The 12695-nt window shown below is 33.0% G+C and overlaps 1 protein-coding gene across 5 annotated transcripts in view; it reads left to right on the top strand.

The window, feature by feature from the left end:
• The window catches only part of PCDH7 (protocadherin 7), a 393839-nt gene that overhangs the window by 206157 nt on the left and 174987 nt on the right, over positions 1–12695 (top strand). The window contains exon 3 of one of the 5 annotated variants that reach the window (XM_012724107.1): positions 3953–4048. The exons of the other annotated variants lie outside the window; for them this stretch is intronic. Within the exon in view, the coding sequence (XP_012579561.1) occupies positions 3953–4041 (89 nt within the window). The 3' untranslated portion in view covers positions 4042–4048. The remainder of the gene's footprint in view (positions 1–3952; positions 4049–12695) is intronic. 5 annotated transcript variants of the gene reach the window in all.

Below are 12695 nucleotides of genomic sequence, written 5' to 3'. Positions count from 1 at the left end.
AGAAATGTCCTGTTTCAGAATTATCCTGCCACTGTTTTTTAAAGATTTATTTATTCATGCATACAAGGACTGGGATGCAGGCCAGAGGTGGGGATTGTGTGTGAGAGGATTTACCAGAGAGAAAGGAGCAGAACAGGCAGATCAGCTGAAATACACTGCTGAGAAGAGCAGTGGGCACGGCAGGAGAGTGCCATGTGTGCCATGTGGCCATGTGGATCACCTCTCTGGCTGCAGACAATTTCATAGTGCTTTGCTTTAATACCTTATGCCACCAGGGAACCCTCTATCCAGACACTATTCGCAAAAGGAGAATGAAAGCAAACCAGAAACAACTCAACCTGGGACATGTTCTCCCTAGTGGAATATACTGGACTACTTGTGTTCAAACCAGTGCCAAATATGAATGAGAGAGACATTTTTGTTAGACCCAGAATTAGAAATGCCTGTTTTCTTACAGTTAGAGAAAAATTGCTTTTAAGAGTTTGCTAACAAACAGGATAAGAAAAACAATGCTGTTCTCCAGGCTGCTTGTACAGTGTGGTGAGTTTTTTCTTCTATAGCTTTGTATCAGGTCCATTAAGTTTGGTAAAAGTTTAAGGACATCAAGCAGAAGACATCAATGCAAGGGCCTAATTAATGTCCCTGTGATAGATGGTTAATCTGTCTTTTCTTATGTCAAGGTACATCCTACTGTCCTCCACGACATAGTCTATTCCAGTGAAAGAAAAGTCAGACACCAATACTCAGCAACCTCCTTCCCACCACATGGTGATAGGCTGTGTCAGCTTCTCCTTCAGCAAACTGTTTCTTCCACCCATTTACCCACATTCTATCCTGTCTTTAAGAAGAAAACCATTCTTGGGCTCTTCCTGGTGGCACAAGGTGTTAAAGCACAGCACTACAGTGTTAGCCACAGAGATTGCAGCAAGAGTTCAACCCCCCACAAGGGAGGTGACCCATATTGCACAACAGACTTCCCATGTTCCGTTAGCTGCTCCCCTCAGCTGTGCACTTCGTCAATCTGCCTGTTCTGCTCCCCACTCCCCAGTTCCTGTATGCATAAATAAATAAATCTTTAAAAAAGCCCATTCTTGTAGAATTAATCTCTTAGTCCTTTTGTTTCTAACTCTCAACCCCTACAACATCTGCCTGTTATTTTTGTACCCTAACAAGAAAATGCATTGCTCGAGCATATGAAGTCAGCTTGTACTTGCTTTCTTTTTTGACACTGCAGTTTGACATTGCATTTCCTCTGCTTATCTCAGTAAGTTACACAGCCTTTCATATCAATATCTTAATATCACTTTTTCTACTGTGATCATATGTTAGTCCATAACTAAAAACTAGAAAAGGTCACCTCTATGGTGGGTGGACCCAGGCTATTCTCTATGATACTCTTGTTTCATTTATGTGAAAGAGAATTCCTATCCTTTTGCAAAAACAATTTTCTTACCAACTCTTTATTGTTGGTGTCTCTCAATAATACTCACAAAGCAGCTCTCCATCTACTTCTCCCTTTCATGCAGCCTGTGGTCAATTTTCCCCCTTTTTATTGTTATCAGATGAAAATCGAGCTCATATCATTATAGGAAATCAATTTGCTACTAAGTATCACTTTATTACCAGATACGTAAATATCCTGGCCCATAACCTTCAAATACAAAAAAGAAAAAAAAAAAGAAAAAAGAAAAATAGCACTCTGTTTTGGCCTTAATTTAGAAAAGTCTACTCTATCCACTCATGAAGTTTAAAATTCCAATTTAAATTTGCAGTTACCATTCTATGCTGCTTCAGTTATTTATAAACTCAGCTATTTATAAAATCATTGTATTACTTGTTACTTCTTGATAAGTGGTACTGTTAATGTTACTCTGTTTTGTGTGTGTGTATTTGCTTTCCAAAATTTCTCTTAAGTATATCTTTTGTTATTGGTGTATCTCTTAAAGTGAAGTACTAATTTCTAAATGTATGACTTCATAATCATTTACTCTTTTTGAGGAGAAAAGAAGAATTTACTGTAGATAAAGTCCTTAGAATATTTGGGACCCACATACAAAAAAGCTGTATTTTATTTTGAATTCAAGTATCTGGCCACAAATTAAGAGCATGTGGATTCTTATTTTCTTCTCTTGGCTTGCAAGATTCCCACATTCCATCCTTCCAAAGACAAGATGCCGATCCCAAAATAATCTCTTAGGAATATTTAAATGTAGGAATAATTAGAGATTTTTTTTAAACATTATAGTACTAAAATACATAAGTTTTGATTTTTAAAGGGCAATTTAAAATTAAAAATATGCATAACAACAAGTAATATTTAAAAAAATAATTACAAAGCCAAAACACTGGGGAAAAGCAAAGCTACAAAGAAAAAACATTTTTCACATCAACTAAAAATCAACTTTGATATTTTGAGTCTGTTTCTTTTAATTCAACTGGACTAGATAGTTAATATGCTTTCAGAATTCTTTGATGCTAATCATTTATGATAATCTAATAGTTTCCAAATTTCTCAAGTCAGGGCTCACTAATGCTATTGCCTAAACATTAGGTGGATCATGCTATTTTAAACTGAGCGATAGCTAATAGTAAACAGTGTGTCAAAGACAAGTAGAATTGAAAAACTGGAGTTTTGAGACACCCTGTCCAAACTGGATTAAAGCAAGACCAAGAGGATTATCATGCTCCAAACCTCAAAGATCTTTGTGATAGCCATTTTCCTAAACACAGGGATTAAAGTTTAGAAACACATTCAGCACTAAAATGCACACATGTAAGTCACAAAAATCCCTGTCTTTAGAGAGAAATTCAAAAATGCCCCAGTGCTTCTGTAACTAATAATGGAAAAAATATATTGAGAGAGAGATCAATTTTTTTTCATAAAGGAAATTTAATTAATCAAGTTTTATAATGCCTGTTCATTTTTTCTGATTCACAAAAAAAAAAAAAAATGAGAGCAAGTTTAGAGATTTCTCATATACTTCTACACCCTACATGTACTCTTCCATTGTCAACATTTCCCACCAGAAAGGAACATCTTTTCCTTCAAAAACCTTGTAAACATTTTGCTAAAAGTTTATCTCTTACTATGTATAAAGTTTCACTAAACAAATAGTTAAAAAGGAGCATTTTTTCATATGTAGTTTGTATTTAGATATAAAATACAAATTTAAGTATTTCTTTAAAAACTAATATTAAGAGCAAACTCTGTTGCAGTGTTTGGTTTCAGGTTTGTCATATATATTGTCTTATATATTGATATTTTTAAAACATATAGTCACTATTAAAATCCAAATACTTTACTATTGTCATCAACTGTTTAACATTTGTATTTTCTTTCCATGTAACTCTATGCATTTACCCTACATTTAAGCTGTAATCCAGGTAAATACATGTCTACAAAACTATAATTAAAACATGAACCTTTTGAGAACTCTTAGTTCAACCTGATGCAGTATATGGGTTCTACTAAATTTATTTTTTTATTGACTTAACAAGTTGTAGTTGTTTTAATGTTGACACTGCATACCCTTAGAGTATTTATAAAGAAAAATTAGTCAGATACAGAAAAATTAGGTAGGGACAGAATAAGGAAATGACAATAATCTTGCTGTGTCTTGGTGAGAAATACATACCTATTTGGAATTGCTTATCCTATAGTTCTTAAGCCTATAAAAATCTCTAGCCAGTTTTCAAAGTCACAAATTGAGAATAAGACAATAGCTTATTCTGGAGCAGCCCACTGCGTCCTGGACTTGAGAATATTTACATTAACACCTTTCAAAATACCTATTTTTGTTTAAATTGTTTTGAAAATTATATTTTTAACAAAAGATAAAAGAATAATTCCAGGTGTTTGGAAACTGTATAATTGGCAAGGTCAATGGATGGACACCATTGTGTAGGGGCTGCTGATTTTCCCTTTACGTATTTCCCCATCTCCCTTCCCCAGGTGTTGCTGCCATCACTACCTTTCCCTTCCTCCCCTTTCCTCATGGCAAGACGCATGGAAGAAGAGTGTTGTTAAGGCCTCTCCATTAATCAACAGGTATGGCGGTTCTCATGAAGCAGAGTAGCTGCCCCTCTCCTGAGTTCTCCATTAATAATGTATCACTTTCACATTGAGACAACACTTTCTTCCACTCTACACAGTCTACTGCTATGGAAGAATTGTGCAACCTGAGTACATCATTATGTATTTCAGCATGCTATGCATTTCAGAACACCCTCTAGAAATGCAGATTTGTTTGAATGCAAAAAATACAAAAAAAAATTGATACCATTTTCATAGAAATCGGCTGTGCAGTTTCCTCAGCTGGTTACAAAGGAAATAAATGGAACTTGTATATTTATATATGCCACTTTCAATCTTTTACTAACAATGGTTAGGTAATGTACCTTTGAAAGTTTAAATTAGGAATATTTTGTGAAATTTAACTCAATATTCAATTATTGTATCACTTGCATTTTCAAAAGAATTGGACAGAATTGCATGCACATTAATTATAAAGCTTACGTGTCCATTTATAGAAAATTAGGTACAAGCCAGTTCAAATGAATTTAATCCTTTACAAAGATCAGATGTAAGAACTGAATGCATGCTAATCACTTTCTGCAAAATTATTTTGCAAGCCAGTTGGTGGCATTTGAGGGAGATGAAGGGGTTTCTGTCCATTGGCAGTCCTAAGAAAGTTCTAGGTGTTACAGTTTGAAAGGAGTTATTCCCTCAGGGCACATACTCTAACAGAGTCATGGCATTCAAAATAAACAGTCAACACAGGGCAACACCTACCTTCTAAAGTTCCTTTTCCCTAGTAGAACTGGTCCTCCAAGCTCCTGCAGGAGCTTGTTTTGATGATGTGTCAGACTCTGCTATACCTCAGAGTAACTCCATCAGGATCTTGGAGACATATGACTATTACATTGCCTTTAGGCTAGGAAAATTATTGACAGATGTCTTACATCATCAGTGAGTATTTCTAAAATTTTGCATGTGTGTGGCACCATTGCTTGTGATATTCTTTAGAATGTCAGCATTATCAAGACTTGCTTGATACATAAATCAAAACTCTTTGACGTATATGCATTTTTGCAGATGCAACTATAGGTTGAACATAGTTTTCATTTAGGAATAACAATTTTATCATCTAAAGCTCTGGTACTGTTTTCCCTTTTCATGTTATTATTTCTGCCCACATTTTTCCCAGGATGCACCCTGTGCTCTGGGCTTCCATGTTTCCATGTTTTTACCAATAGATATAAACTGTCATGTCTACAAGCCACTGATAGTTGGGATATCCATGAAAAGAACTCTTACCCCAGGTCTGTTTGGGAAAATCAAAACATCAGTAACAGTGAACATTCACTGAGAGTTTATTATGTGTGAGGCACAATACATCCTTAATCTTTATTTTGTTAATTCACTCACACAAATAAACATTACAATTAAACGTAAAGTTTTATATATATATACACATATGTATACATATGTATACATACATGTATGTATGTGTGTGTATATATACCTATATATATATACATACATATATATATATTATGGTATTATGGTATTTAAAGAAATTGAATGTGTTCAAGCTCACTCAATATTGACTGCTATAGGTTCCATAACTTCCTCTGATTTCTTAATAGCAAAGCTGGCTCTCTTATCCATGCTCAATTCTGAGGTCCCACAGGACACTGATTCTATTTTATCTTTTAGGAGTTCATTTATGCCCACAGTATTTGAGATGCTCTAAATGGTGAAAAATTAACAAATTTACAGAACTGTTGTTTGTCTTTGAAACCCTTATCAGGACTTTTCCCTTCATCCATCTTTCCATCTACTCTATTTTTATTCCCCTACATTTGTAGTTCTGGATCATTATTTGCTTCATAGATATCTCAAAATGTATTTTGCATATGAAGTAACTTACTACGTCCCCCAAGCTTAGGATCTATCTTTTAAAACCAAGAAAGTATTAAAAAGTTGTATGTGTAGGAAAAATATATAATTTAAATTGTATAAAATGTATCAAATCTCATGGGGAGAAAAAAAACATAGATATGTGGGTAATTCCTACAGAAAGAAAAAATTCAACTACAGTATTCAAAAATATAGAGGAAGGTTAATCAGAAAAATATTTTTACATTAAAAGAAAGTGAAGGAAATGTGTATCACATAGGAGGGGAACATTATAAGTTTTCCATAAGGAAAACCAAAAAATGGGAGATAAGCTATAAATGAGGGAAGGAAGACAAACTAAAGAGAAAATAATCTTACAGAAAAACAGAAACAAAAGGACTTTGAAAAGTGAATAAATTGTAAAGCAATAAAATGTGGAAGAAAACATATCACTGAAAAACACAGCACTGAGAGGACTTTAAAAGAATATAAGCTAAAACTTGGGGAAAAATTCAATGCAGGTAGAAAAAAAATAACTTTAATTATAAGTTTATGTTCTCTTTACTTTTAGAAAAACCTTTGCGGTAAAATGTACTCGAAAGAAAAAGGCAAGTAGAGATAAGCTGATTTGTGTACACTTTTTTTCTAGGATGTTTGCGGTTAGAACAGAAACTTTGAAAGCAAAATAACGGCTTAAGCATTAACTTGGTGCTATGTATTTTGAATTTAAAAGGTTAGCTTAAAGAATAAAATTAAGAAGGGGCTTGGTGGAAAATTAGGAAACAAGTCTAAATAGCCTTCCCATCACACTCTCTACCAAGATTAATTGTAAAATTATTCAATATGTTACTCTGTGAAAATAAAAGCAGCATTATATATGAGTTCCTTTATGAGAAATGCATGGAACACAGATTGTTTGCTGAGTCAGTCATGGAATTTTAAGAGTTTATGGATAGATTTTAGCCAATCAATCCTGTCTCAGATATCTGCACTCTTAAACACCATTTTAAGAATTGCTCCATCCTGCTTGACTGTTTCTCATTCACACAAAATCCAGACGTAGCTAACTCTACATTGCGATATCTTTAACTCCTTGACTTTTTTCTGAAATTGAGCTAAAGCCTGCCTTCCTGTAACTTGAATCCTCTTGATTATTTTTTTTTCTTAAATTTTATTTTAGAAAAAAAAGTATATAAATTATCTCTGTTTTCCAAATGAACATGCTCCAAGACCTATATTTTGACAACCACTACATCAAAATGTCTTGATACAGCATCTCTGCCATCCATGTTTACAACTCCAGTCTTATTAAGTTATTTGGCTGCAAGTTATTTTAACCATCTAATTAGTCTCTTGTGCAAAATTCCTTTAAAAAATAAAGAATAAAATAAGGAATTTGGGATGGGTCCTCCCGATTTATATATATTCTTCTATTGGGGCAGTTTAAAAAATCCAGAAAATCCACCTAAATAACTTGGGTGTGGTAGAACAAGTGAAGTTCAAAATAGCAAATGGTTTTTATTTTAATTATATATATACTCTATGTATAAAGTATAATATGGATAGTATATTGTAAAGAAAAAAATACATGCACGTGTAAACATGTATTAAGAAGAATAGAGTTAAATTAGGATTTGATAAATGTGAAGTTATTTTCAGTTTTTACTTTTTATTTTTTAATTGGCTGCATAACTTGGGTTGGGTTGTGGCAGTGCTAGCAATAGAGCTTTTCCTAAGAAACCCATGAACCATTGTGACAGGTGGACACAAAAATATCTTTCAGTGGATGTTGTTATCAGTGGAGCTGAAAAATCAGTTTTCCTATTAAGAAAACTTATTTTCTTAATATGAACTATGAACTTTAATGATTAATGTGTGCCCATATATAACAAACCATAGATTAAATGGAGTTTAAATTAAAACAAAGAAGATTGAAATAGATATATAAAGCATAACCTGTCAGATGGACTTTCTATTATAAAAGCTACCATGGGGTAAATCCCTCATTTATGTCAACTCTTTTGTAATGCCAAAGTGCTGTCAATGTCCTTTGGTGAGTTCTATTTATGGATACTTTATGGCACTCTCTCAGAGACCCTGTACATCTGATTTCAGAGAGTGCCTACACAGAATATATGGTCTTTTCCACAACTAGGAAATTTAATTAATTTGCTGGCAGAGATTGTGTTTTATGCCACATGCGTTTCTCATGACCCTACTCAAGATTTCCATTTTCAAATGTGCTTCATATATTATAAAACTATATAATGTTAATGAATGTCTTCCATATGGTAATTATAGTGCTTGACTTTATATTCTCAAAAGCTCCAGTGCCTACATAAATTCTTTCTCTATAATACTGGAAGTTGCTTTGCAAATTGCTTTAATATATGCTCTTTGTTCTGCTTATTTTAGATTCAATTTCCAAAGCAACACCATTTAGGTATTTTTAAAACAACAGAAAATCTCTATAAGCTTTGTCTATAACTACTATTGAAAATGGATGCTTTGGATTTATTGCATAATTTAATGTCTTTCACTTTGCCTTTTAGAAATAAGGAAGTGAAATGCAAGAGATATAAATTAACCATTTAACCTCTGAAGACCTTGCTTCACTAAAGTGAAAAATTTGAGTAGTCCATCTTTAAAGTAGCACCCAAATTATTACAGAACCTGAGAGAATAGGAATTTAGAAATTGCAGTATGCCAATAAGCTATATGTAATGTTTCTGGGACCTGGTTTCCTCATCTGCAAATCATGGAGATCTAGATGAGGAACATAATGTTTAGTCACAACATGTGCTGACATATTTTTATTTCTGGAACTTTCACTTGAGGATTCTGAGAATTGTCTTAACTCGGCATCTGATCATTACCTTTTATGCTATGGTTTCTTCTATAACACCCAAAAAGACTTCAAATTAATTTTAAAATATGACTTGTTTATTGTTATAGTATACTTAAACCACTCTATTTTCTTTTTGATGTGTGTGTATAAATATAATTATATATATATAATGTATAATGTGTATATAATATATAATATAATATATATTCAGTGGACAGACTGGAAACACAGAAAAACAAATTGTAGAAAAGAGAGCCATTTGGGATATATAATGCAGAAGATAGATAAAGAACTATAACTCATTCTTTGTGATTTCTGAGGTTAGAAAATTTTCAATGGGATTAAAAAAAAATAATTCCTTCCATATAAAGATAAAATAGATTACCTTAAGAAATGTTCAATAAAATATGCTACATGGTGTAGTTTGTGTTCTGGAATTTGGATCCTTGAAGTTGTTAAAAGTTAGGTGGCAGTCTCATTTTTTTGAAACCATCATTAAAGAAATTCAGACAGAAGTTAATAAGTCAAGTTAGACAAAATGAATTCTAACATTAATGGTCTGTGATTGCATGATAATCATCAGACATAATAAAAGCAGTAATTCTGCATTGGCTTAGTGACTTAATTCTCAAAGACTTCTTTGAAATTGATGATTGCCAATTTCTAACACAAGTCATCTAATTAGCATTCTAGTGAGGTGCTTTTATCTTATCAATGATGCCCTTCTGAAGAGACAGTGACTACTTTTCAGTTGTGCCTCTATTACATTGAATCACAAATTATTTTTTCAGGAAGAGATTATCAAAATAACTCATTTTGAAATCCAGCTAAGAAAAAAATAAGTAACATTTTTCAAGGCCATAGAGTTAGCGACAGAACTATAGTACAAATTACCTGAATCTCAGGGGTAACTAAGTTACTACAGTAGCTTGCTTCATGGTATAACTGTTGGTGAGTTGACACTTTCTTTTGTATTCTTAGATGCACTACTTATTTCAAGTCAGCTGGATGAAATAGAAGAGAGGATAAACAATTTTATTTATAAGAAACAGAAAAGCATGAGACAGATAGCTTGCTGTGCCCATGGAGGGGTGTGGATTGTTATCACTTTATAAAGTTGGCTATTGTAAGCATTCTTTGTAATTGAATAGTGACTCTCACTGGAAGTAAAACTACTTGAAATACATGTCAACTTAAAACCAGGAGATCCCAAGTAAACCACCACGATCTTGGATCTTAGGACTGGGGGCACAATGGTATGCATTACCCCCAGAGTATACAATGAATCAAGCAGAACACTGCCCCAAAAGATGTCCAATCATAAGCATTAACTTGATTCAACCATTCTTGAAAACTCTTTTTTTCCCATTATTTGAGCTGTCTGTCCACTCTAGTCAGGACAACAGGCATCAACTCAATAAACAGGAAATCTGATTATAAAGGAAATTGTTAACACAGGCACTTTATGTGGTGATAATAAGATACTGGATAATAGGATAATGGAGGAGTGGGTAGGTGTCCTTAGACACTTCAGTCCACATTGCTCAGGATTTTAATTCTTTGTGAATATAGCAACAAGATAAGCCAGTGTGTTATGAAGAAAATGAAGGAACATATCCTTTAAAACAACAAGGAACTATAAATCTTATTTTGAAATTATGCCACTTCTATGTAGATATTGAAAACTTGACCACAATGCCTATTTTAATGAACTGATAGGGTTAGAAAATGTATTTTTTGGGAACATTTATATAGTTTTATTTTTTTAATTCCAAGAAAGCGACATACTGTCAATGACTTTTATCTTATTCTTAAACTGTTTTCAAAAAGGCATTGTATGGTATATGTCCTTAGATATGTGTATTAAACAGGTTTTATATAGTAAATCCCATTTAATATATATTTATAAGACATTTTCTTCCAAGGAACTAAGTTCTAATTTTATCATGGACATCATTGGCAAAGTAAGTTTTATTTAATATATTAATTTGCGTAACTGTAAACTCTGCTGAATCATATTAAGGGGGATATTCAAATGTTATTGGCCTCAATAAGCATGAAAAATGAAGTCAGAATCAAATCATTTTGTTACATCATGTAACATGTGGACTTAATAATATTGTGGTTGTTCCTCAGAGACTGAATATATATTCTCAACTATGGTAGGTAGAGAGTATTTTTATGAGCTAGGAAGAAGGGATAGAATAAAACCAGAAAGAAAAAAAACTACATATGCATGGCAGGAATCAGGGTGGTAGGAGGTTCCTGTTTTTAAAATTCACTTAACTTTTTTTTTTTTTTTAAGATTTAATTATTTTTGTATACAAAACTGGGGTAAAGGCCAGAGGTGCAGGGGTGGTGAGAGGATTCCCCAGAGACAGAATGGGGAGCAGAACAGGCAGATCCTCTGAAACACACTACTGAGGGGAGCAGTGGGCAGGTCAGAGAGGTCTGTCGGGCCTTGTGGATCAATTTTGAGGCTTGGTATCAAACTAATGCTGAAGTAGCTTTAGCTTCTTAGTGCTGTGCTTTAACCCGCTGCACCACCAAGAAGTGCCCAAAATTCACTTGACTTTTAATCAGTTTGTTGCATGACATAACAAGTGTGTGTGGAGTCAGAACATGGGAAAGTAAGACTATTCTGAAACAGGAAAGAAATTAGTGGTAGTAGCCTACCAGGTCTGCTAAGGGTTCTTTAATGTCTCACATGGTTAACTGGCTACTGGGTTCCTTTTATAGTTCCAGAATATAAAATATGGATATATTAATGTTATGTAAGCATGGTGTCCTATCAAACACATATCAGAGAAATCTGATTCTATTATTCACAGTTGCCTTAATAGTGGTATTAGGATATTACATATCACAAAAGAAATACATTAATGTGTTTTAAAGTGAAACACGTAACATAATTCTCCTTTTAACAATCATTAAATAAATGATTATGAAACACCACTTCTTTTAGATCCTTTAAACAAAAATAGCATTTTTCCCCTTTGAAAGCAACTTTTAATATCTATTTAATCAAGGTAAAGTACACCAATAATATCTACAATAAACCATTATTATCATTACAACAGTGATTAAATAAAGACAAAAATCAGGTTACCTTATTACCAATTTATGTTTTATGCACTATATAAAGAGTACATATTGTGCGATGTCTATGTACAAAAAACATAGTAAATAAAGGATGCTCGACCTTTCAAAATTTATAATTATTTCACAGCAACAAAGCACTTAAAAGGTAATGATGGTACTGTCAGTGTATTTATAATTATTAATTTCCTCATTCTTTAAATTTGAACTCAAAATAGTGCTTTATCAGAGTTATTATTCAAGGGAAAGTCCAAGCTCACTAAAATTTGTTCTTTGAAATGTGCCTTAGAAAAAAGTGGTATATATTTCTTAAGACATGAGTAAATAATAGTGATATTTCTTTTTCTAATAAATATACTATATAGATATAATATATATCTACCTAGCTAGCTAGCTATCCAGCTATCTATCAATACATATATCATCAATGGGAAGAATTAATAACTGATAAAGATACCATCATTATTCCAAGTATATTTATAACTGCTCTTTTCAAAATACCTTCATTATAATGGGCAAACCACACAGATTTTTCTTATTATTATTCTTTACTTTTAGTAGCTTTCTACACTTTCACTCTGTTTACCTGCCTTACTAAGTAGACTTCAGATGACTTTGTTCTCTCCAAACTCAAAACTCTCCTCAACTGGTTAAAATTTACATAGGAAATGCTCTCTTAAAAAAGAAATTAAGTAGTATCATTATTCATAACAGTCAATCCTACATAATTCCAAAAAGATAAGCAAGATTTGTATGATGCCTACCTACTATGAGTACCTTCCACTTGGTAATGGAAATAAATTCCCCCCCACTCCCATCCTTTGAATCCACATTAACATTTCTCCC

Source organism: Condylura cristata, unplaced genomic scaffold, assembly GCF_000260355.1.
Source record: "Condylura cristata isolate star-nosed mole 26May11 unplaced genomic scaffold, ConCri1.0 scaffold00012, whole genome shotgun sequence".
Taxonomy (NCBI): domain Eukaryota; kingdom Metazoa; phylum Chordata; class Mammalia; order Eulipotyphla; family Talpidae; genus Condylura; species Condylura cristata.
The sequence above is the reverse complement of the archived record's forward strand: the minus strand, read 5'-3'. Positions and strand labels throughout refer to the sequence as shown.